Source organism: Trichomonas vaginalis, chromosome III (genome assembly GCF_026262505.1).
Source record: "Trichomonas vaginalis G3 chromosome III, whole genome shotgun sequence".
NCBI lineage: Eukaryota > Parabasalia > Trichomonadida > Trichomonadidae > Trichomonas > Trichomonas vaginalis.
The window spans coordinates 8,018,099-8,043,039 of NC_067205.1; the positions used below are offsets into that span (position 1 = coordinate 8,018,099).

Here is a 24,941-nt window from a genome sequence, read left to right on the forward strand (position 1 = left end):
TGAAGGTTTTGCTTGTGAAGGCGTTGGTTTTGGCGAAGGTGTTGGAGTTTGTTTAACTTCAGCTACTTCAGTATTATTTACAACATTTGCTTTATTTCTTTTCAACATCATAACTGCTACTGCTGTAGCTAGCAAGCCTAGTGGGAGACCATATCTTATATAAGGACTTGACCAAATGCTATTTTTGACAGGAGCTGGTGGAACACCTAACCTTGGTGAGACTGCTCTTTGCCATTGTGCAGCTCGTAAGAAATATTAAATAGGTGCTCCATAATCGTTTGGTAAAGTTTGTTTCATAGATGGTGAAGGTTCACGAGAGCTTGATGAAGAACTCATTTATAAGCTTTAAAAATAAACGTTCATCCTTTATTCCTCACTGTCGTCCGTAGTTAAGTTATAGTCATCTAATCTTATTATGGGGATTCCATTAGCACGCACCTGAATGGCAAAGCAACAATCCCTCATAAATCCAATAAGTGGCTTTGGTACATTTTCAGTTGCTAGTTCAATAGGTCCTTTAACAGACAATTTGTATGTTATTGGAGCAGTAGATGTTTGACCTTGCTGGAAGCAAAAGTCCACTTCTGTTGGAAAACCACATAAGAAATGTGTGTTGTCATAGCTATCCCATTTATGTTCCACACTACCATCATCCACCAATGACCTCATAACATCTTCATTAAATCCTATCATATCATTGTTTGTATTGCAGGCGTTCGCAACCATTTCATAAAATACAGGTCCATATGATTTTTCAGGTTCTGCAGGCATATTTCCATAAGCTCCCATGGAAAGCTGAAGATATTTAAACTTAGGGTTCTCAAAATTAACATAATAGTTGTCTTTCTTTCTAAATAGTGCCCAAATACTTTTAACATTAATAGGCGTATAAGCTGCTGTAAATGTTGCACTTGAACTATCTGTATTCTTTGAGAATGAACCGTCCATAGGAATCCAATCCATAACTTTAACAGGAAAACATAAAGCCTCGTTTGTATAATGTTCTACAAGTTCTGTATAAATGTTAGGGTCTAAAGAGAATGACTTTGGATGAATGAAACATTCATTAAAATCCATCTTTGTTCGAAATAGTTGCTGGGTTACAGTTGTAATAGTAACTGTTCCACTAGCTTCTACTGCCTTCGTTATCATAGTGAATGGTTCATTCCATGGAACAAATTTATTTGTCGGTGGATTTGAATCTGAAGCAAATGCAACTTTAAGAGTTGGATTGAAAGCAATGATATCATTTACAGATATAGATGTGCATTGTAAGGCGTCGCTACTGAACTTTACTTTAAGCTGAATGTTTCCTGCAAAAGCTGGAATAAATCGAATAGCTTCTAATGGAAGGAATCTTCTAACAGGAATTCTTAAACGAAGCTTAAAATCAAATGATTTTCCTGCTGTAATTGGACCACTAACAATTTGTCCTGTTCTGCATGTTCCCGAATGACTCCATACATCTTCATGTCAAGTCTTTGAGAAAACATCTACTTTCTTTATTTGTTCGGTAGTTTGTGAGTTTGAAGTTATATATGCTTCTTCTCTTGCGTTGTCTTGAGAATATACGATACGACCATTTGCAAGGATTTGATATCCAGCAACTGCATAGAAAGCGTCATCGAAACCAATCCAAAATCCTGGTGGGTTTGTTTTATCGGAACCTGAACCAATTTCTTTATCTACAATAAATTGACCTTCCATTTTATACGTAATGAATGTATTGTAAAGGTTCAACATATTTTCACCAGGAGGTGAGAGATTGAATGTTACCCATGTGTTATCTTTAGCAGTTCCAGGTTGTGATGGAATCTTTGCATCAGAATATTTTCTATTAGTGTCACCAATTTGAACTGCATTGTCTATGATATCGAAATATGAGCGAATCTGATGAATATGCTCTGCTGGAGTAAATTCGTTTAGCTGTTCGTTCTGCATGTATTTACTTCAGATAAAAATATCTATTTACTTCATTATTCTCACTCTTCTTCTTGGCATTCGTGGTGGAAGTTGTTTCTTGACATTTTCAATGAACTGTACATTCTCTTTTGTCTCAACTTCTTTCACTGGTGGGTCAGGGTTCTTTGACTCGGTTTGTTTTTCAATGAAATTCACGAACTTTGCAATAAGCTCTTGGTTTGTTATTGAAAGTACATCTGGCTTCTTTTCTTCTGGTTCTATTGGTGGCTCGGTTTGAACAGAAGGTTTTATATGGGCTTTGTGGACTTCACCCTTGCCATGCACCTTAATGTTGTCGCTTTCTGCATTCGCTAATGGAACCTTTCTTTTTCTTACGTATATTTTACCATCTTTACTCTGACTTACGTAATAGAAAGGATGTTGTATTCCTCTTGCGCCATTTAATATAATAGACTCTCGTTCTGATTTTGACAAGCTCATTTTACATCGGTTAAAGTTTTAAGTTAGATTTTTATCCGCAGTCAAATGACTCAGACAAGCCCCACGGACAAGACCCAAGAGGTCATAGATGTTGAAGCATTGAAGAAAGAAATTCGTGAGCAAATTTTATCCGAACTGAAGGAACAAAAACAAGAACAAAAGCCAGAGAGACCAAAGAGAAAACTTAGTGAAAAACAACTTGCTGCATTAGCTGCTGGAAGGCAAAAGAACCCAAGACTACTGGCGAAAAAAGCTAGAGAAGAAGCTGAAGCAAAAGCTAGAGAAGAAGCTGAAGCAAAAGCTAGAGAAGAAGCTGAAGCAAAAGCTAGAGAAGAAACTGAAGCAAAAGCTAAAGAAGCTGAAGCAAAGAAAGAGTAAATGGTTTATTTTTATCCGAATTAAATGTATAGACAAATACCTTTATCTGTTGCGTTCAGTAGTGAAAACCCTGACGTCAAAATAAAGGGGAACAGAGTAACGTTTAAGTTTTCAACAGACTGGATTGTGAACATAAATGAAGAGAAGTACATTGGCATAACATCTATGTATATAACACGTGCTTTCAGAAAGGTTGACTTTATACTTCAAGTCGAGATAGAAAATGACGAACAGTCTTTAAGCGCCCAAAACATTCACATATACAAATACTTTAAAGACGATACAACGTTAGAAGACTGTATAATTACATTTTACGAAAATTTTCAAAAGAAGTTTAGCATTGAAGTACAAACTTTACAGCCTTTACGTGATTTTCTTGCAGAACTGAAAGAAGAAGGAATTGTAGAAAGATTAATAGCTTTTCATTACGAGTTTGTAGCAAATGCTGATGGAACTCATGACTGTCAATTCATTGTATTCTCACCATTCAATGAAGTCGCTAAAAAGAAAGAAAATCCATTACGTATAAGATTTCAAATCTCTGAACCAAGTGATGATTTCAAGAATGTTTTCAATTATGATGCAATGCTTCCGAGGAAAAATGATTTTTCCGAAATTAGATTTCCAGGTATTTGGGATAGAAAGCAAGCTATATTATATTCAAACTTAAGTAAGGGAGTTGAAAATGAGTTCATTGGTCATACAAGAACTTCACCACTTCCTAACCCTAAATACTATAAATTAACTGGCTTCAATCGTGAGTTTTGGATAGACATGTTCTCCACTCATGACCATAAAGCACCTGTTTTGCTACCTCCAGACCATAAGGACTGTCTCTACATTGAAGCACAACTCTTAAACTCTACCATCGCAGTATTGTAAAATCTACGCTAGTTTTATTTTTATCACGAATGACCTCATTCATGACCTCATTGCTGACAAAAATAAATGACCTCATTCATGACCTCATTGCTGACAAAAATAAATGACCTCATTCATGACCTCATTGCTGACAAAAATAAATGACCTCAGAACTTCAACTTACGAATAAAGCTTGTTTTAGTCGTTATTGAGAAGTTAAACTTTTCAGCAAAGCAAGGACTAGAAGACTTACATAAGTCAAATCCAATCTCTTGACCATCATGAAGTGCTTTGTAAAGTTTCATTAAACTGAACTCAGAGTCTTTGTCATATGTTCCAACAGGTATGTGAATGTTCTTATCTTCATTGTAATAGCATTGTATAGCTTCAGGAAACATTTCATTAGCGGTTAAAGCAAGGACGTCTTGTTTGACACCTTTGCAACGTGCATGGAATGCAACTTCATTTAAATCGTTAGTGAGTAAGTCTATATAGGTCTTCTTTCCACAAAATATTGACTTGTATGCTAAACTTTGTTTTCCAGGTGTTATTTCTGCGAAGTCAGAATGAAATTGACCAAGGTTCTTTCCTATAAGTTCGCGACCGTATCTCTTCTTAAACTCTGCTGCAAGCTTTGGTATGTCTTCATTGAAAATATGCATGCTATCGCAGTCCTGGTAAAATATTTGAAGTCCCATATCTTCAGCAGTACAGAATACTTCATTCATTATTCTCTTCGACATAGACAGAATGTTAACACCAAGTGGACAGAAGTTAAAGTGTCTGCAAATGCTTTTCGTTAGCTTGAAAATAGTTTTATCTGAACCATCCAAACCTTCGAACTTCACTATATGGTTGTAGTTTCTGATGGCATATCTTATAGCATCTTTGTCATTTACTATGGTTATTTTTGACTCAATAGGAGATAGAATAGTTTTGCCATAAATACTGTTCAGAATGAGCTTTATATTTTCTTGCAAAGAATTTCCTTCTTTCTTATACTTTAACCTTAACTCAAACAACTCCTTTACTTCATCTCTTATTCTAATATCTCTGTTTCCATCGTAATAGTATCCTTGCAACACTTCACATTTGACACCTTGATATTTTATGAGGTCTTGTAATGTTATATGGTCAACATACATTAAACAGCAAGTGTTTGAACTTCTGGGAACGTTAAGTTCTGGATTTAGTTCAGGGTCACAAACTATTAAAGGAAAGTGTCTATGTATTCCAATCTCTGTTATCTTAATGAGAACAAAGAAGCCAGACATAAACTTTTCACCACTGGGTTCCTTTTGGTCGTCATCGAATAAATGTCTCATGAGATACTCTGTGCTTAACATTTCTTTCTTCATAACCTTTGGAATACCTTCTAAAGTATAAAGTCTTGCTATAGCTGATGGATATAATGAAACAGCGTCGAAGTCAGCAATGAGTTTCTTTTCGCTCTTTTGTTTAATGTTATCTGACAGCATACATCTTCCACCTTGAATACAGCGTGAAATAAATTCTCTTGGTTTATTTGAGAGGTCATATAAATTTCCATTCGGGAAGTACATTCTGTTCTCAAATAATTTGTTAGCAATTGAACAAATACTAACGTAGTCATAAACGTTTAAATCAAATTCTTTCAATATGTCATTGCGGAACTTAACAAAACCTTCTCTTAAAATTCTTACATCTTGTTTGCAATAAAATGTGCTATACTTTTCTAAGTCGAAGTGGTTCTCATCTATTCTGCAACCTTTGATGGAATCTATGTTCTTCATGAATGTATCCGCATCCCGGATAAACTTACATGCTTCACTAATGACACCAGTTCTGTTGTCATTCATGAGCAAAGTACTGCTGTAGTAGTTGTATGGAAATACTTCTTTCGGTCCTGTTTGTAAGTTAAACATATCAGGAAATAGTTTAAGCTTCTTATTTATAACACTGTAAGAGTCTTTTATAATAATTGCCCTTCCTTTATATAAGCCAGTTATTTGCATTGTTCGTGAACCTTTAATGATGGGAGTTCCTTTCACTTCTGTCATGTGTCTTAAGATGAAGTTTATATCATAACTGAGGTTATGGAAATATATTAAACTCTTGTCAGGAAGTCGTTCCAAAAATTCTGTTGCACAGTTCTGACCCCAAATGCTTTCACTCACTGAACCATCTTCACTGTCGTAACAGATGTTAAAGGCTTTATGAAAGCCGTCTGTGCTACACTCAAAGTCAGCAAAGAAAACGTGCTCAGGTATGAACTTACACTTAGCTTTATTTACTTCTTTTGACTCTGCTTTCTCCTTCAGTCGAACACAATACTTAGGAGAATATGACAAGTCTTTAAATGGTGCAAGGTTCTGTTTATATAAGTCAGTCGTATATGTGAAAAGGTCTCCATAAGAAATAGGTTCGAAATATTTGCACTCCCACAATGTTTTCATAACATCCCATAACGGTGTTGTTCTATCATAACGAACTACATATTTATCTTCTCTCTTTGTATAAATCTTCATTTGTTTCTCAATGTTCATTCCACCACACTCCTTCAAGATTTCTATATAGTTGCGAATGAAATATGTTGTCATTGGTAATCTTTCATTTAGCATGTAGTGGTCTTCAACAAGAAGTAAGTCAATAGTTCGAGCAGTTTCACATTCTTTTGGTATGTAGTGAATTATTCTGTTATCTTTGGAGTTGTCGAAATAACCAATGGTAACATTAAATGCTATACCTGTTGCATCAGAAATTTCTTGTACTTTACTTTGAGGAAAGTCTCTAACACGAATGACTTCTCTCATGTGGTCAATAGTCTCTCCATCTACTCCAGCCTGAATGCAAGCATAAACGAAACAATTGTCTTCTGTCATAAGTGCTGCAGTTCTTTTGTTCAGTTCATTGAAGATTTGGTAGCGTTCAAGATTTATAGGTAATGTGCAAAGATACTTCCAGAACTGACCGCTTCTCTTCTTATAAAACTTCTTTTCACCATTATCTTTCCAAAAGCTTTCTATAAGTGCTGGGTTTCCTGCTTGCTTAAGAGCTTCCAAAATGGCTTTCTGGTCATTTGTCAGTGTGCTTTCATCTCTATATGGTCGCTTCTGTGGCTTTCCTTTCTTAACATCTGACATCGTTAAGCCTTCATATTCTGTTAAATCATACATCTTTATTTCAGTAAGATTCTTTATGTTTGTCAAGAAGAAGTCATAGTGCATTTCAACAATACCTGCAGCGTTTGCTTCTATCTCTGATATAAAGTTCTCCTTCAAGAGCTGATGTAGTAATGTTCCAATATTATTGAGGTTTAACGTAGAACATTCATACTTTCCACCAAGTTTATAACATACCATCCATCTTTGTTGTGAGTTTATTTTAATCTTCTCTAAGAGTCTCATGAAAACCTTACCGAAATGTTTGTGTAAGTAGTCTCTGTTTGGTTCATCTAAAGCTTCAATGTTAAAGTCAATGAGTCTACTGCCTGACTTCACATTTCTCTTCCTATTCTCTTCATCTTTCTTTAACCATCTCTCACCTTCTTTTGGTTTGTCGTCAATGGAACGAATGACATCGTTAGCTTTGCGAACTTGTTCTATAGCGCTCTTAAACATCTCTCTTCTCTGTTGTTTCAGTGTGTCATCTCTCTTTCGTGTTTCACCAACGTTTGCATTTGTTATGTCATACATTTCTCTTCTTACTTCATGAGGTACAGCTCTTCTTGTTTCACCAACGTTTGAGTTCGTAAGTTCAAACATCTCTTGACGAACATCATGTGAAAGAGCTTTACGAGTATGACCAACGTTTGCATTTGTTATGTCAAACATTTCTCTTCTTACTTCATGAGGTACTGAACGTCTATGATATAAGTCAATAGCAACGTCATTTAAAGGAAATGCTCTTGCATGGACTTCGTCCTCGCCGCGTTGCGGCTTTATGAACTCATGAATTCTATCATAACTTATAGCACCATTGTAGTCATTGAGGATGTCAGCGAGTGCTTTTTTGTTTGTTGCGTAATGTTTTGCTACTTCTATGTTAGCTTCTGTTAGAAGTTGTTTTATTTCCGAGTGTTCTAACTTAGACAACTTCCGATACATCTTTAGTAGGAAATAAAAAAAATATTTTTTGAAAAAATTAGATTAGATTTTTTAAAGTTATTTTTCAAAATAATTTAATATTTTTTATTTTAATGAAACACATGCAAGATTGCAAGTTCTTTTCATACAATGCTCTCGCTACTGCCATCAAGAATGAGTTCAATAATGCTTCAAATGTTAATGTTATCTTTAACAAGAAGTTTGTGAAAGAATCTAAGTTTGGTCAGTATGTCAGACCATTAGCTATCGTCATTGACCGCAAACGTTATACTTCACAAGAGTTAGCAGTAGTTTTGAAACAAAAGAGTTTCTTCGTGAATGTCAAAGATACTCATTATACTGTTATAAAGAACTCTAACATTGACTTCTTCATATTGCTTTAAATCTTTCCGAACAGAAAGAATATAAGAAGGGTGAAACAAATGTGAAATATTATCCTTCATCTCTGAAGACAATAACGAACAAAGATGTTATACAGAAATTCTTACCAAAGGTTGAAGAAGCTTCTATTGACATTGACGAAGGAAGTGAAATGGTTGAAGAAATAGACCCTGAAGCTATTTAAGCAAAAATATATTTTTGGTGAAGAGGTGAGATCTCACCCGTTTTTTCACCTCTTTTTTCACCTCATTCTCTCTTCGTTAATGTTGTCGTGACTTCTTCGTTAATGTTGTCGTGACTTCATCGTTAATGTTGTCGTGACTTCTTCGTTAATGTTGTCGTGACTTCATCGTTAATGTTGTCATGACTTCATTCTTCCTCTTTGAAGTTATCGAAATATTCTGTTATTTTTTCCTTCAGTAATGTTAAGTCTTCTTTGAATGTAAGTATTGTGCAACCTTTGATGTCATAGTGTGTTTGAGGAAGAGTATTTTTGACAATTTCCTTTATTTGCTCATTCGGAGTCATTGAAATCGGTAAGTTTTCACGATAGAACCAGTTTCTGTCAGATTTATATATCTTAGCTAAGTCATAAAAGCTCTTGTTGTTTCTTCTGACTAAATGTAACATAACCATATCTTTATCTTCTTCATTTTCCAACTCTTCAGTATATATCATATACTTATAACTCTTTTCCTTTCCTTTTGGTACTGAACGCGGTATTCTTTTCTGTATGCTTTTGTCTTTGGATTCAATGACTTCATCTTTTGCTTGAAGTTTCTTTTCCATCTCTCCACGTTCTGCTTTATATAGTTCATCTAACATCATGAAAATATAACAAGCATAACGGGGCCAAGCCCACATTGCTACAGCATTTACTAAAAGTCTATGAACATAATAACCTTTCAAACCAGGAGCCAAATTCTTGCGATTTTCGTACGGAATCTCTTCCCCCGGTTTTCCGAGGGAAGCAATCATATGAGGAAATTCTTCTAAAAGTTCTTTTGTCTGTTGGTTTTCAAACCAATGATATGCTTGCTTTGTAGAACGAAGAGCGTTCATTATACTTTGCATTTGGTACATATCGTCTTTGACTGAACGAATGAGTCTCAATTGTTTGTTAAACTGTATGTATTCGTATTCTTCATTTATAGCTTCATGGACTATAACTGTTGTTGTGTTCTCTGTTGTTGTCATTGCTGTTTCTTATATACAGGATAAAAAATTTGTTAGAAAAAAATTAGTGTTATTTTCTGACTTTCACAAAAGACCAAAAATAAACGCTTTACATGTATTTTTCAGCAACTTCGTCAAATAATTTTATAGCTTTATCTATCTCATCTACTTCAAACGTTTCTTTACCTTTCATGGGAGCACCATACATTTTCTCAAACTTTTCAAGTAGTTCTGTTTCTGCAGCTCTCATATCATTAACGAACACAACCTTGACTCTATTGACTGTAGAGTCATATCTTTGAGTTATATTATATGTTCTTCCTATCTTATATCTCTTTGTATTGAAGTCCTTCGATTTCTGAACGATGTAAAGTAAGCCTTCACTGCAACGTTCCGTATCGAATGAACCATAAGTTATGAAGTTATATCCAACAACTGGGTCAATCCATAGAAGAATTATTGGTATAAGACTTTTGTCAATGAGATATGCTGTAGTTCCATAGAATCTTACCGATATCATAAGCTCAGGATTTCTTGTCAAAATTTTCTGAGTAGAAGCAATTCTAACCCAGTCCTTTGTTTTCTTTCCAGATGGTGTTATAATGTCTGACAAAGAATATTTGTTGTATTTCTTACAGTATCTTACGTTTAAATCACCAATTCTAACCACTTTGGTGTCATTGTCTATCTTTCTAACTGTTTCAAACTCAATGTTTGACATTACTGTCTTTACATACAAGATAAAAAATTTTCTTAGAAAAAAATTAGCGTTATTTTTCTAACTAATGAAATTCATGAAATTTGGTCATTTTTCAGCAAAAATAATGTTTAGGGTAGAAGGTTAGATCTAACCTCATTTCTACCCTCATTTCTACCCTCATTATTTATAACCGTTTTACATGGTAAACGTTATGAATTCGTGAGATTCTAAACAGTTTTGTAGCTTCTATTTCTTCTTTTAGTACATCGAATGTTTTAACGATACCGAAAGTTTCTTTATACTTCTTCTTGACATCAGATAGAAGGAAATCGTCAGCAGTTGGATAGTTTTTGTTCAGAAATTCTAACATGTTCATTTTATCTTCTACCGGCTTCTCTGCTTCTTTCTTTAAGTCTGCATAGTCGTTTCGCATTCTTTCTATCTCTTTTACTGAATAGTTATATTTCCTTATTGCTGCCTTACATTTAGAACATTGCGGGTTCATTTTTGCGTTATATTCTGAAACCTTACCTGCTAAAACAACCAAGGCGTCAATGGTTTTCTTTAAATCTGAAGCAGTTGGTTTTATCTGTTCATTCCATACCTTACCTCTTCTATCTTTATCTCTTATCTGCCATACACATTTTGCAGCTAATGAAACAAAGTTGTCGTATGTCTTAAACTCCCCCGATTTATATATGTCAGAGATGTTCTTATATACCATGTCGCAATCTTTGTCCATAACTTTATGGTTGCAATGATATCCTAGAAACTCATAGTTTACTTTACGTATGAACTTCTTTATTTCTACTGAGTCAGTTGATTTCACTTCAATTTCATCGAATTCAGGAATAGTTAGTTTTTGCTGCTGAATTTCAGGCAATTTGGGTAAATGGTCAATAATGTCCTGCATTTCATAAAAGATACTGTTCATTTTCTTCATCCTGTGCGGTACAGTCTAAATTACTTGTTAAAAGTTCTTGCTTTTATTCTTTGTATTTCTGTTACAAAACTATATGAAGAAGGAATGAAGCTTTTCATCTCTACTAACATAGATGTTGGATTCATGACTAGCGAGTTTGGTGAAGTTGTTTGAATTGTTGTTGTGCCGATTGTTGAAATCATATCTTTTATACAAAATAAAAATTTTTCTTAGAAAAAAATTAGCGTTATTTTTCTATCTTAAGGAAATTCATGAAAATTCATGAGACCCAAAGGTCAGAGCCGCAAAGCGGCTAGGGTAGAAATGAGGTTAGATCTAACCTTCTACCCTAAACATTATTTTTAGTCGTTTATGACAAAATAAATGGTTCATTTACTCACAATATTTTTGTACAAAACGACCCCAAACTTTTAACTTCTTTTCTGCAGCTTCTAATGCTATCTTAGCGAGTTCATATTCTCTAAATTCTCTCTTTAAATCTTCTTGTTCCCATTGGTCTAGTTAGTATGGAGAATCTCTATAACCATAACACATCTCACGTTCATGTTCTAATTGTTTTTCATGCATTTTCCTAACTTCTTCTTCAAACAAATGTTTTGCATTCTCTACTGTATCTTCAAGTTCTTCGTCATCTAATTTCTCATGAACTTTCTTGTCTATGGAGTCCATAATATCTTTGACATAAAATGCATACTTTACAGAGCACCATTCAGCAACAAAATGAACGAGGTCAGGATGTATGTAAATACCTTTGAATTCATTTATAACGCCCTTAGTAAGCTCATAAAATGCTTGTTTTGAGGTCGAGCCACTTTTGGCTTGACCGTATTCGTTCATCCAAAACTCAAGAATTTCCTGCATTTTAGTACTATTGAGAAATCTGTTTAAATGGTTTAACCTTCCCGCTTCTCTTGCCATCTTTGTTGCATTAATGTAACCATCCTTGTCTCTACGTAAGACTTCAATACCGTTATAAGTGCCTTTTGTGAATGTTTCGCCATTAGATTTGTTCGTGAATGTTTTTGCTTCGACTGACATTTCTGTTCTTACATACAAAATAAAAAAATTTGTTAGAAAAAATTAGTGTTATTTTTTCTATCTTAAGGAATTCATGAAAATTCGTGAGGGTAGAAATGAGGTTAGATCTAACCATCTACCCTAAACATTATTCATGTCTGATTTACATCTAATGAAAAAGTTTAGAAGAATTTTCTTATTCTTTCTGGCTTATTTTTGTCTTTCCAGTACTCCCGCTCTAATGGTCCCAGATGTGTTGACTTTGACTCTCTCAAGTTCTTAGATGGTATAACATCTTCAACGCCTCCTTCATATCTTACTTTATAAGTGTCATCGTTTATGTTATAGCCAAGTATTTCAATAACCACTCCTCGCTTTGCTTCGTCAATGGTTTCAGCAAGTTTGCCATTACTACTTTCAACTAATTTATGTCGAGGGTAAAACGCAATAGAGTCGTCAGCAGCTTTTATAAGATATCCATTACCTTGCGTAGAGTCTACGATATAATAGTTTCTACTTAACCTTAAACGTTTCTTTGTCAACGGCTTGTCGTCAAGAACTACACGAACTTTTGTACCAGGAATGAGGGTAAATTGTGTTGAATTTCTGATATTTTGTGTTTGGCTTCGTTTCTTTTGTATATACTTTTCTTCTTGTTGTTGTATCATTGAATTTGGTGTATGTCCTGTTGTAGAATGTGTTGAGGAATTATATACTTCGAGAAAATGTTTCATTGTTTCTTCGGTAAAGTCTCGCTCTTGGTTTAAATCTCTGAGCGTTCTTATGAAGCGGTTTATGATGCCGAGTATGTTATGGTTATGGTCTTCAGTAGTGTAGTGAGTTATGTTATGCTTAATGAGAAAATCTGTGATTTCATTGCTGAGGTATGCACTGTCTTGGTCTGATGTTAAAGTACTTGGGCTATGTTCTGCTACAAACTTTTGTAAAACTCTTAAAACTTCATGAGTTCCTTTATTCCTCATTGGATATGCATATGCTTTACGAGTGTTAACATTAATGAAGATGAGGAATGGTTTATGTCCTCCTTTTCTGCTTTGAATGAGAGTGTCAAAATGGTATGCGTCAGGAGTGTTGGAGTAAATTGGTAAAAAGTAGTCGTAAGGGTTTATTTTTGTTTGATGTACAACATTTTTGTCAAAGAACCTTTTCACTTCAGCTCTGTTAGTAAATCCCCAACTCTTTGCAGCTTCATTGAACTTCTTAAATGACCTCCATGGATGTTGTTCGAATACTTCTTTCAAGCTCATTTATGTAAAGTTAAAGATTTTATTCTAGGCTCAAGCGCGTTCATTGAACGCGGTACCATGCGAATACAGTCACAAATGGTGGCATATAATCTGCACCGAGCCTGTTGGATTTGTTGTGAAAGTGTGGACATGATTTCCTCCCGGTTCAGTTTGTCGAAAAGTCTTTTTTGCTGAATTGTTATAAGATGGAGATAAAACATCATGACCGGCTTCATACTCTGAGTTGTATAATGGGTGGTCTCTTAATGAGTGGCTATGGTCGCCAGAAAAGTTTGTAGTTCCTGTATGAGTGTGCGGTGGAAGGTTTGCTTCAGTAATTTTCTTCGAACCTCCTGTTTGCTTTGAAGAGTTAGCACAGTATAAGAATTTATCTACAATCTGCTTCCACGTACCAAAACCTAAAACACTTGCTGGATTTGTTGAGTTCATTGACGTATAAATAGAACCAACAGGATATAATGTTTGAAGTATTTCAGTCTTTAATGTTTGAAGCTCTGTTTTGTCTGCTTTCTTATCATATAAATCTTGAGCAGTGAATTTAACATTATTTTCATCATCCATGACATAAACATTTTTACAGCTAATGTCTTTCTTCGTTGTTATGTTTTCATTCGATGTTAAACCTTGTGGAAAGTTAGGAGGTTTATAATATAATGCATCCCCAGTTCCGCCAACCGTTCCTTCAATACTTTCTATAGCAACAGTTGAGAAGGAGTTATGTGTATGTTCTTTATCTGCTTTTTTATCTAACATTGCTGGTAGTTCATGTGTTTCAAAGTTTCTGACATGACCTTCAATGTTCATACACTTACTATTTAAGGAGTTTAGTGTATCTTTTACGCTTGTACTCGGATTCTCTAAAGGTGCACTTGAACCCAAATCATAGTTCAATATTATGTCGTCTGCTCTAACAGTAGTGAAGGATTTATGTGTATGGTTCTTGTCAGCTTTACTATTTAATGTAGCTTGAAGTTCATTTATATCGGAGATGTTGTGTTTATGAGATTTCAAAACTTTGTTCATTGCGTCAAGTTCATCTTTGTCAGCTTTACTTTTAATAGCATCTTCAAACGTTATTTTTGACTTAACTCTCAAAGTAAATCTTGGTTCAACTAATACACCGTTAACAAAGAAGTATGAAGCATAAATTTCATCGTTATAACCAAATGCTTCTGGTGCTTTACCTGTGTCATACTGTACAGTACAGTGTATGTCATAACCTTTAGCACGAATGAATTTATATCTTCTTTCATTAACATCTTCAGTGCTTATTTGTTCATCCTGTGTTAAATATCCATGGTAGTCCGTTATAATCTGTTCGTCTGAACTTATATAATGAACATGGTTTTTATCTGCTTTTTCGGCTAATTTCTCTTCTATCTCATTTATTTCAAGTTCATGCCTACCACCACCTCCCGAAGAAGTATTTTTCTTCAGCTCTTGAAGAACGTCCACTTCGCCATCTTTGGTGTCAATAATGAGACTTTGAGTTAAAACCTTTCCTGTCTTAATGGATGTTTGTAAAACTTCTTCTTCACCGTGTTCGGGGTCATGGTCGTCATCATATCTTGTGAAATCAGAGATGTTGTCATACATTAAGCATATCTGTCTCAAAAGTTCTGCTAGTTGAAACTGGAACGAAAGATATACAGAACTTTCATCATCTCCTAAAGTCAAGTCTGCTTTCTTAAGTATTTCTTGAATGTATGCAATGAGAACAGAGTACCTTGGAAAATATTCGAACAATATTTCATTAGCTGTTGGTTTTGGTGGTTCTTCTGGAGTTTCTGTTGTTTCAGTTCCTTCTGTAGGTTCTGTTGGAGTTTCTGCATCTCTTGACTTCAATGCTCTTGCTCTCTAAATGTTAGAGCACCGGGTTTTACAAAGGACTTTATAAATGCTTTAATAGTTCCTGGTAAGTTATTGTTAGCATTAAGTAAGTTCCTTATGCTTCCATCATGTACGTCCATAGCACTATGTAAAAAATCTATACTTTTCTTGTAGTCAGCAATAGACTGACTGTGATTTTTTAAAGATTTGCCAATACCTTTAAGCCAATCTTCATGCATGTCTGATACTGAGCCAAGAATATCATTTGCTTCCTTTAGTGTATTTTGTGCTTCTCGTAAAGTATCCAATCCCGTACGTGCATTGTTTGCTATACATCTTACAGTATCTATTTGACTCCTTGTTTCTTGCATCCAACCAGATAAAGTTTTAATAGTATCCGAACCATTTGAAATGAAGTTCAAAGCATTTTTAACGTCATCTAAAACTTCTTCACCAAGTACTGCCCATATCTTTCCGATTTGGTATTGAAGAACTCCATATGAAGCAGCTGTTAAACCAGTATTTATAAGGTTCCATATCCATGATTTAGCAGTTTTTCCATCCTTTCCATCTTCACATCCAAACCGTTTTTCATCTTGAGGTCCTTGTATTCCTTGTATTCCTTGTATTCCTTGTGGTCCTTGAGGTCCGGTGTCACCCTTCTCTCCTTTCAGTTCATCTTTATGTTCGTTATAATATTCTAATGTCATAAGGTGTACATCATTACTGCTACCAGCAACGCCAAGAATTTGTTTCTCATTCATGACTAAATTCTTTAGGCATTTAATGTTGCCGTCAAATCGAAAGCTCTTTAACAATTCAATGAGAACATTTAATACTTTCACTAATGAGGCATCTACTGTAGAATTTATATATTGCACCGTTCCATCATTTATAATAGGAACTTTACTTATTGTAATGGATGGGTCATAAGTGTTAAAAGTATCGAAATCAATGACTTTTTTAGTCTTTCCATCGTCAATGACTAAATCATTGCCTTCAATGGTTAAAGTTGAGTTTTCGTTTACTAGTTCATGTGCTCTTCTTGCTTCATTTGTTTCATACGCATATGCAGCAATAGTCATATTTTAATGAGAATAAAATGTTGTTCTATTTGCAAAGTACAGACCCAAACGAATACGGGACAGTAAAGCTACAAACAAACTTAGGTCTTCAGAATGAAGCGCTTGCTTTCAGAGTTGTTGACTTCAATACTATCGCAACTTTTGTCATAACAGATGAAACAGATTTCATAGAGATTGAAATAGATGACAAAAGAAGTGTTATAACATTTCCTAACAGAGCTGGGTATAGAATAGATAAAATTGCTGGAGTCATAGATACTCTCATAAATGAAGAAACTATTGACAACATAGATGTCGAACTCTCTTCTGAGGGAACATTGAAGTTCAGCAGCGCGAAAGAGTTTAAGATACAAAATGAGTCATAGAGTACAACTTCTTTTGGTTGCATACCATATGACATTTCCTTTGAAAAGTGTTGACAAAACGATTGAGATGAAATCTGTTCCATACGTATGTTATGGTAATGTGTTTATACATTGAGTCTAAAAATAGCTAATGTCACAGGTATTTCAGGAGTTAATAGTAAAGGTTCAGTAGAATATAAATCCTTCTGTTATGCAGTCAATTCAGTGTTCATTCCAAACGTTCCTGTCATAGCAACTCATTTAGGTAAATGGGTTCGCATTAGTCCTCATAATTTGAAAGACATGCAATTCAGACTTGTTGACTTTCAAGGAGAGCCTGTAGAACTGAAGGCACCAGTGCGAATGACTGTTGAAGTTGACTTTTTAGAAAATATTAAATGCAACAGCTTACAAGAGAACTCAGAGCTAAAAATATAAAGTATGAATGTTATGTATTAGGTCATGAACTTTGGTTGTTGCTGTTTGATGAAACAAATGAGTTAGTTATGTCAGTCAAGAGAACAGAAAAATATTGTGTTAGTGAAAACTGCACCAAGTCAATAAGATTAGGTTTGCATTATGAAGATGAGTTCGATACTGTTGAAGAAGTTTTGGATAGATATTACAAATTGCTAACTTGAAATTTTTTGACTGACGGCGCAAAGCGCCAAGACCGAAGGTCCTGACTGCTTTAATTTACTAAAACATATTTCAAACAAAGCTTATAGTCAGTAGATAGTTTTGTATACTCGTTCGAATATTTATACTACTAAACTCAACTCCTGTAGTTCCTGGTGTTTCAATGATGCGGATGTTACCTATTTTCATGAATAGTGGAGTTTGACCACAGCATTCGATTTCAGGGTCGAGATAGTCAATGACACATTGTTTCCTGTTATTCGTGATATAACATTTTCAAGGTCCTCCTTTGTTAGAATTATTTGGTTCTTACTTATAAGATTTGTCAAAAAGCTTCTTATCGTCTTTGAGTAAAATTGTTTGGTATAACTGAAGAAGGTAATGGTCTACGTTATCTGAAGGATTTGTTTGAACATTTGTGTAAGGATTGTCGTTGGCTTCTCTTGAAAGAATTTGGTCCAGTGGTGGATACTCTAACTTAACATCTGATGTAGCGTTAGCGTTTGAAGCTGAGTTTAAATTCACGGATTTCAAGCTCTGGTTCTGGTTCTTTCAAACACTCTGAACTATAGTTTTTATGACAATATTGTTTGTCGTTCGTGAGTCAACATTTGATGTTGGTTCAATTGGAACATTAACGGCACCAGCTAAGATGGATTTGCTTCTCATTTCATATAGAATAAAACCTTTTATATGTATGAAATGAACAATATACTCGACAAGGTTTGAATGTAAAGCTAACGAATGAAAATATTGTTGAATTCACTGAGACAGGAGCTGTGTATAAAGATGTAGAACTACTGAACAAAAGAGCTAAGGGAAGAAGCAGGAACATGAACAAAGGGTGGAAGCCTATAAAAATTTATGTCAACGATGGCTCAGGAGGTTCAAACATAAAGTATGCAGAAAGTTATAGAGTTTATGCTCTCAAAGGTGAAAAGCCTTCATTTAAGAACAGCTATTCTAACGCATATCCTCAAAAGCTAACGGATGGGGAAGTGGATGATATGAATGACAGCAAAAATATTAACAGAAATGGCGACAGAGATGCATGGAATTTGTTTACCATCAGTCAATTGAAGGTTAAACTTTAAAACAATGTTGGTCGTTCCCATGGAATATTTTTGACTTTAATGGTATTAGTCATGATATGAATCTCAAGGTATGAACGAGGAGAGATGAGAGACTTATATGCTTCCCAAATTTCTTCAAAAGGTAATGTTATACCTGACTGTTTCCAAATGAGTTCAATATCATAACGTGAGAAACCTTGAAAGATAACGAAGTCAGTTATGAGACGTTTTATGTTTAAAGCTAAAAACCTCCATGTTTGCATAAGTATTGCTACAGTTAAGTGGTAATGTCTGACTTTAGTAATGATGTTAGCTAATGGTGAGTCTGGTTTTGACACTAAACCTTTACCAGCGAAGTCGTCGCAAACGAGCAGAGTGTTTGATGGGTATTTTTTGAAGGGGTATTTTGAAAGTTTTGACAGAATGTAGTTTGTAAGTCGTTTCATATCGTAAACTCCTGAGTACTGACGTAAGTGGTGTTTGTCAATAATTCTTTCCATCTCCTCAGAAGTCTTTTGCATTCCTGACTGTATAAATTCAACGATGGCATAATATTTCCTCTTACGTCGAATGTAACGTTGAAGAAATTCAATGAGTTCACTATCTGGAACTTTAACGACAGAGGCTTGAACTTTTGACATAAATGTTTTCGCTGTTGAGTCCATAGAGTCTGAAGTTGCTGATATAATGATTTGGTCATAGTAAGAGTCGTTTCCTAAACGTTCTGTTATGAGTATATGACGAATGAGGTTAAATGTCTTTCCTGACCCATCTTTCCACAATAGAAATAAACACCATTTGAACAGAACTCATAGTCCTTACTGAAAGGAAGAATGAGAGAAGAGTTAAGTTTGTCTGTAGTTTCATTCATGTCTTCATCTACGTCATGTATTAAATGCTTCATTTTATCTCCATTAAAAATGCAAGTCAGAAATATTCAGAACATAGCACCGAGTCTAACTGACAAGAGTATAAAGATATACTATGAACACGTTATGATGAAACCTACCAAAATTCAAGAAAGTCAGTATACTTATGAATATCCAAGACACTGGGTAGAGTATGTAGGAGGTGAGAAAGCTATTGAAATCAGACAGGTTCGAAGTATTCCAGCAGGAAGAACAATATTATTGAAGAACTTTAATGTTTTGAGGTATAATGATGAAACAAAGAAGCAAGATAGTTTTCCTGTTGCTGTGTATGTGAACTTAGATACAGGAGATGACATGAAAGTTTTTAATACAAAGCTTCAAACGGTAGTGAGAGAACAACTGACTGCGGAAGGACATCCATTGCCTTCAGAAGTTACCATAGCATATAATTTTGAAACAAACTCAATAGATTTTAAAGTCATCTCTGCAAAGAAGTCAGGTTTTACATTTAATGAAGCAGATGTATATTCGAATGAAAACTTCAAAGCTATTGCATGGTTAGATAATGACGATTGCTTTAAGAAAATATTTAAATTCAGTGACTCAACGATGTCAATAGATGACCTTCGTGGAATGTTACCATCGACGTTTACAGTAGAAGGTTCAGCAGGATTGCTTACAAGATTGTCAATTGGTGGTATTTGGTCTCGTGAGAACATTGTTATAAAATCCAGTATAAGTGAATTTGCTGAAGAATCTATATTATGTCTTTCAAACTACATGTATTCGCCGCCGAAGCATTATAGTATAACAAACTTTGTCAGTAAGTTTAACATAAGACTTGTCGAACCTTCTTCAATGAAAGATGTTGTGCTACCTAAAGATGGAAAGGATGGACTCATTATTGAGATGATTTTAATAGCATATTAAATGAGCTTGTTCTTGAAGGTCATTCATGATGAAATAACTGTTGTAGAAGATGTTAGCAATTGTTCAGACATTTTGAAGCGTATAGATGATATAAGAAAGAAGTTAGATAGACCGCAAAGCGGTGAGGGCGAAGCCCGTGAGAACGCTTATGTTTCATTGACTTTCTCCAGTAACGAGAACTTTTATGAGATAATATTGAAGAGAGATGATTTTAATATGGTGTAAATGGTAGCTTGGGCAGCTTTAGGCGCAATGGGAACAAAAGCATTAGCATTTGGAGCAAAAGCACTTGGAGCTTATGACGCAGTAAATAAAATGAGTGGAGGAAGGGTTTCGAAGACATTAGATGCAAATAAAGGGAAGATTGGAGGCTGGGTTGCAAAGAAGTTAAGATTAAATAAAATAGGGCTCATAAATAAAGCATCTAATTTGGTTGCGACTGAGTCAGAAAATGCTTTAGGAAAGGACGATGAGTTTGCAAAACACGCAAAAGACTTTAATGACCAGATGAAAGGTGAAACAATGCATTTAAATAGATTCGATGGAACTAAAGAAAATGTTTCTTCTCCACCAGTAGTTCTTCCGTATGGTCCCTATGGAATGTATGGAAACCCTTACGAAAGACCATTTGACCCATTGACTGGTGGAAGTAATTGGTATCATTATGGACGAAGAAGAAAGACAGTCAAGTTGGAGACAGACGTGAAGAAAGCAACTAAAAAGAAACCAAGGAAGAGAGTTATAAAGCAATGAGAACGTTTATCTTATAAGAAATTTTTAACGTTAGTTTTATTTTTACTGAAAATTTTTATTTGGATGTAATGACGAAAACTATTGAGATAACAAACTACAACGGTCATGAGTTCAAGAATTTGTTCTTCGTTCCTCATGAAAATACATTCTATCAGATACGAGGGAGAAAGGGTAAAGTTAGTTTAAGCATTTATGATAGCAAACATAATGGAAGATATATACAAGCAGTAGATACAAACGGTAAGCGTGTTTCATTAGCTTTGTCAAAACTTATAAACATTAATTATGACAACGACTTTGACTCTGACGATTGGAGCGACAGTAGTGATACTGAAGAATATGAACTATTATGTGAAGCACAGCAATGGAAAGAGTTGCAATACTTTTGTAAATGAGAACGCTAGTGTGAACGTTAGTGAGAACGTTTATTTTTTCATGCACGTGCATTGTGTCGCGGGGAGTTGCCATGGGCAATGACCTGCGCACAATATATAACGTACAGAGAGGTGAGATGAGGTGGTTTATGTGATAAATACTTTACGTGGCAGAAATAGTTTAAGGTTATTAGAAATATTGCATATGCGATGTAAAATATACGTTAGTGGTTTTGTAAAAGTGTCAGATTGACATATCTTCGGTAAGATGGCGCGCAGTGCCACCGTACTGAAGATATGTATACTAACTACATCTAAATATTTGAAATCATTTGATTGAAGGGTTGGGGCGATGGGAACATGGGTGCAAGCTTCTTCCCATGTCATTTTACCTTCTTCAATCTGATTGGAAATACCAATTAGGTAAATTCGATCGACATACCCTTTGTAAGGATTCATTCTAATGAAGTACGTTAACAATCAAAATATTCTATAAGTGTCTAGTATGGAATTCAAAAGAATAAAGAAAATGGTAACGTAAATAAACGTATTATGAAATAATTTATAATTAAAATGAAAAAAAGAAAAAATAATAAGTAAAGTGACTGGAAATGAAAATGAAAATCAGTGTACAGTTTTATTTTTTTCTCGCTGTGAAACGTATTCGTTCATTTTTTTAAAAATTAATTTTTTGTTAGAGATAAGAGCTAAAACTCGGTAAACAACTTCTTTTGTAATAAACAGAAATTCATCAAAAGTGACAGCTCTCAATTTTTTGACATTTGTAAATTCTAAATTGAATGAGAAAAATGAAATAATACTAAGCATAATACAATATTCTAGATTTAATTATAATTAGGAAAAAGTTAGTTTTGAGAGTACTTTTCATAGGCATATAGAATGAAATCTTCTGAAAAATAATATCACATAAACTCATATTATTTTCTAATATATAACTATTTTATATAAAAATCAAATTCAATGATCTTAAAAGCGAAGGATAAACCTCAAAATTTACGAATATAATGAGTGGGAATATAATGCTTATCTATCATAAAACCATATGAAATATCAATTTTTGCTTTACGCCTAATTTTTGACGACAATTTGCAAAAAATGTTAAATGTTAACACTCAGTCCATTTGAATATGAAAAATAAAATTGACTTTGATTAAATGTTTTTATTTATCATGCAATTCTTCTTGCGACCAAAGATTTGAATAAAAGTTCAAAAATAAGATAGCTTAAAAAATAATATACGGTAGTGTTTACTAATAGATGAATAGTATATAAATTCTATTAAAATGGATTTGATCCAAAAAAATATATAAAATTTGATCATAAATAAAATCGTTTTAAATTACTTCTTCATTTAAATTATAACAATTATTTTTGGTTTTATATTTTTTTGGATCAAATCCATTTTAATAGAATTTATATACTATTCATCTATTAGTAAACACTACCGTATATTATTTTTTAAGCTATCTTATTTTTTGAACTTTTATTCAAATCTTTGGTCGCAAGAAGAATTGCATGATAAATAAAAACATTTAATCAAAGTCAATTTTATTTTTCATATTCAAATGGACTGAGTGTTAACATTTAACATTTTTTTGCTAATTGTCGTCAAAAATTAGGCGTAAAGCAAAAATTGATATTTCATATGGTTTTATGATAGATAAGCATTATATTCCCACTCATTATATTCGTAAATTTTGAGGTTTATCCTTCGCTTTTAAGATCATTGAATTTGATTTTTATATAAAATAGTTATATATTAGAAAATAATATGAGTTTATGTGATATTATTTTTCAGAAGATTTTGTGTTCTTCTTCAAAATTTTATTTTTTATTAAAAAGAATCTTTACAAAATATATATTTACATTAATTAATATTTAAAAACGTGCTCTATCAAAAGTTCCAAAAATTAAATATTTTAGCTTTTCTGAGGTGTCACTTTTGATGAATTTCTGTTTACAACACTTTATGTCTAGAAAATTCTATCTTGCCTTTTATTTTTTTCTCGCTGTGAAACGTATTCGGTCTTTTTTTTAAAAATTAATTTTTTGTTAGAGATAAGAGCTAAAACTCGGTAAACAACTTCTTTATGTCTAGAAAATTCTATCTTGCCTTTTATTTTTTTCTCGCTGTGAAACGTATTCGGTCTTTTTTTTAAAAATTAATTTTTTGTTAGAGATAAGAGCTAAAACTCGGTAAACAACTTCTTTATGTCTAGAAAATTCTATCTTGCCTTTTATTTTTTTCTCGCTGTGAAACGTATTCGGTCATTTTTTTAAAAATTAATTTTTTGTTAGAGATAAGAGCTAAAACTCGGTAAACAACTTCTTTATGTCTAGAAAATTCTATCTTGCCTTTTATTTTTTTTCTCGCTGTGAAACGTATTCGGTCTTTTTTTTTAAAAATTAATTTTTTGTTAGAGATAAGAGCTAAAACTCGGTAAACAACTTCTTTATGTCTAGAAAATTCTATCTTGCCTTTTATTTTTTTCTCGCTGTGAAACGTATTCGGTCATTTTTTTAAAAATTAATTTTTTGTTAGAGATAAGAGCTAAAACTTTGCAGACAACTCCCCCATGTCTAGCAAATTTAACATTCGTCTCCCATTTTTATATATTTGGTTTAGAATGTTCGAAAATGCGTAATATGGTCATGAATATTAATTGAAAAGAACCTTGAATTAATTCAATCTGATCTCACAAAATATTTTAAATTACAAACTTTGTAGTTTGAATAGATAATTAGTATTAAACACAAATAACTAGTTTATTTTGGAATAAAAATTATTTGAATTTATTCAATTTTGTGAATTTTCCTTCAAAAATCAAGTTTAAATATCTTATTTACCATATAATTATAAATACAATGAAACATATTCGAAATTGAAAAGAATGACTTTTTCTGTTCTTTCAATTATTCAATTTGAATTTTGCAATATTGGATTTCTCATTAAATAGCTATTAAAAACAACAAGCAATTTAACTTACATTCAAATTTATTTGTGTTATATTCAATCTTCTCAAAACTTATAATTTTCGGCTATAGCATGATTATATGCTATATAATATAATAAACATATAATAGTATCATTCTTTCAATTATTTGAAGAGAAAACCGAAAAAATCTATTTTCGGTCTATAACAAATAGTTTACAAAATACAAAGTGATCGCAGAAATAAGTTTTGATAAAGATTTTGATAAAAAAATTAGCCAGAAGAAGTCACTTCATTTTTAATGACAACAGCTCTCCAAGGCAATCCAGTTACAGTCAAGGGCAACTTCGTTAAGGTTGGCCAACAAGCTCCAGAATTCGAGCTTGTCAAGGGTGACTTAAGCTCTTTCCACCTTTCTGATGTTAAGGGCAAGTATGCTGTTCTCAACATCTTCCCATCCATGGATACCGGTGTTTGCGCCGCCTCCGTCCGCAAGTTCAATGTCCTTGCTACATCACTTTCCGACACCGTTGTTCTTGCAATTTCAAAGGACTTACCATTTGCACAGACAAGATTCTGCGCAAACGAAGGCATCAAGAACGTCATTCCTCTTTCTGACTTCAGATACACATCACACTTTGCTGAAGACTACGGTGTTCTCCTTGCCAGTGGTCCAATGAACGGTCTCTTAGCACGTGCCGTTGTTGTTCTTGATCCAACAGGCAAGGTCATCTATACAGAAATGGTTCCAGAAATCACACACGAACCAAACTACGATGCTGCTATGGCCGCTCTTAAGCACTAAAATCTTTCTATGAATTCTCTTTAATTTAGCTTTTTTAGAAAAATTTTGTGTGAGTTCTTTAAGATATTAG

The 24,941-nt window shown here is 33.8% G+C and overlaps 13 protein-coding genes and 1 pseudogene across 14 annotated transcripts, besides 4 other annotated features; 5 read left to right on the forward strand and 9 right to left on the reverse strand.

Annotated features, from left to right (window-relative positions):
- Positions 1-21,422: part of a mobile genetic element that runs on past the window's edge.
- TVAGG3_0662380 (uncharacterized protein) lies at positions 1,973-2,403 on the reverse strand (the record flags this gene model as incomplete). Its single annotated transcript, XM_001294653.1, has 1 exon — positions 1,973-2,403. A coding segment is annotated over one exon (431 nt), but the record flags the coding sequence as incomplete, so codon positions are not given.
- Positions 2,449-2,781, forward strand: TVAGG3_0662390 (uncharacterized protein; the record flags this gene model as incomplete). Its single annotated transcript, XM_001294654.1, has 1 exon — positions 2,449-2,781. The coding sequence occupies one exon, from the start codon at positions 2,449-2,451 to the stop codon at positions 2,779-2,781; it is 333 nt and encodes a 110-aa protein (XP_001294655.1).
- On the forward strand, positions 2,806-3,663 carry TVAGG3_0662400 (uncharacterized protein; the record flags this gene model as incomplete). Its single annotated transcript, XM_001294655.1, has 1 exon — positions 2,806-3,663. One exon carries the CDS (start codon positions 2,806-2,808, stop codon positions 3,661-3,663), a length of 858 nt encoding a protein of 285 aa, XP_001294656.1.
- On the reverse strand, positions 3,810-4,385 carry TVAGG3_0662410 (organellar and viral DNA polymerase type B; the record flags this gene model as incomplete). Its single annotated transcript, XM_001294656.1, has 1 exon — positions 3,810-4,385. One exon carries the CDS (start codon positions 4,383-4,385, stop codon positions 3,810-3,812), a length of 576 nt encoding a protein of 191 aa, XP_001294657.1.
- Positions 4,975-6,983, reverse strand: TVAGG3_0662420 (organellar and viral DNA polymerase type B; the record flags this gene model as incomplete). The annotated part of the gene is made up of 1 exon (XM_051242053.1): positions 4,975-6,983. A coding segment is annotated over one exon (2,009 nt), but the record flags the coding sequence as incomplete, so codon positions are not given.
- On the reverse strand, positions 7,036-7,727 carry TVAGG3_0662430 (organellar and viral DNA polymerase type B; the record flags this gene model as incomplete). Its single annotated transcript, XM_051242054.1, has 1 exon — positions 7,036-7,727. A coding segment is annotated over one exon (692 nt), but the record flags the coding sequence as incomplete, so codon positions are not given.
- Positions 8,478-9,305, reverse strand: TVAGG3_0662440 (KilA, N-terminal/APSES-type HTH, DNA-binding family; the record flags this gene model as incomplete). Its single annotated transcript, XM_051242055.1, has 1 exon — positions 8,478-9,305. One exon carries the CDS (start codon positions 9,303-9,305, stop codon positions 8,478-8,480), a length of 828 nt encoding a protein of 275 aa, XP_051088642.1.
- TVAGG3_0662450 (organellar and viral DNA polymerase type B) lies at positions 10,169-10,726 on the reverse strand (the record flags this gene model as incomplete). The annotated part of the gene is made up of 1 exon (XM_051242056.1): positions 10,169-10,726. One exon carries the CDS (start codon positions 10,724-10,726, stop codon positions 10,169-10,171), a length of 558 nt encoding a protein of 185 aa, XP_051088643.1.
- Positions 11,537-11,965, reverse strand: TVAGG3_0662460 (KilA, N-terminal/APSES-type HTH, DNA-binding family; the record flags this gene model as incomplete). The annotated part of the gene is made up of 1 exon (XM_051242057.1): positions 11,537-11,965. A coding segment is annotated over one exon (429 nt), but the record flags the coding sequence as incomplete, so codon positions are not given.
- TVAGG3_0662470 (integrase core domain containing protein family) lies at positions 12,127-12,927 on the reverse strand (the record flags this gene model as incomplete). Its single annotated transcript, XM_051242058.1, has 1 exon — positions 12,127-12,927. One exon carries the CDS (start codon positions 12,925-12,927, stop codon positions 12,127-12,129), a length of 801 nt encoding a protein of 266 aa, XP_051088645.1.
- On the reverse strand, positions 13,282-15,070 carry TVAGG3_0662480 (annotated as a pseudogene). The gene has a single exon. A coding segment is annotated over exon 1 (1,789 nt).
- On the forward strand, positions 19,410-19,985 carry TVAGG3_0662490 (uncharacterized protein; the record flags this gene model as incomplete). Its single annotated transcript, XM_051242059.1, has 1 exon — positions 19,410-19,985. The coding sequence occupies one exon, from the start codon at positions 19,410-19,412 to the stop codon at positions 19,983-19,985; it is 576 nt and encodes a 191-aa protein (XP_051088646.1).
- TVAGG3_0662500 (protein of unknown function, DUF4107 family) lies at positions 20,211-20,738 on the forward strand (the record flags this gene model as incomplete). Its single annotated transcript, XM_051242060.1, has 1 exon — positions 20,211-20,738. One exon carries the CDS (start codon positions 20,211-20,213, stop codon positions 20,736-20,738), a length of 528 nt encoding a protein of 175 aa, XP_051088647.1.
- Positions 21,423-21,846: 424 nt separating the features above from the next.
- Positions 21,847-21,883: a mobile genetic element.
- Positions 21,884-23,060: 1,177 nt separating this feature from the next.
- Positions 23,061-23,098: a mobile genetic element.
- Positions 23,099-23,432: 334 nt separating this feature from the next.
- Positions 23,433-24,275: a mobile genetic element.
- A 37-nt stretch (positions 24,276-24,312) lies between these two features.
- On the forward strand, positions 24,313-24,898 carry TVAGG3_0662540 (thiol peroxidase; the record flags this gene model as incomplete). The annotated part of the gene is made up of 1 exon (XM_001328129.2): positions 24,368-24,871. The coding sequence occupies one exon, from the start codon at positions 24,368-24,370 to the stop codon at positions 24,869-24,871; it is 504 nt and encodes a 167-aa protein (XP_001328164.1).
- Positions 24,899-24,941: the final 43 nt, after the last annotated feature.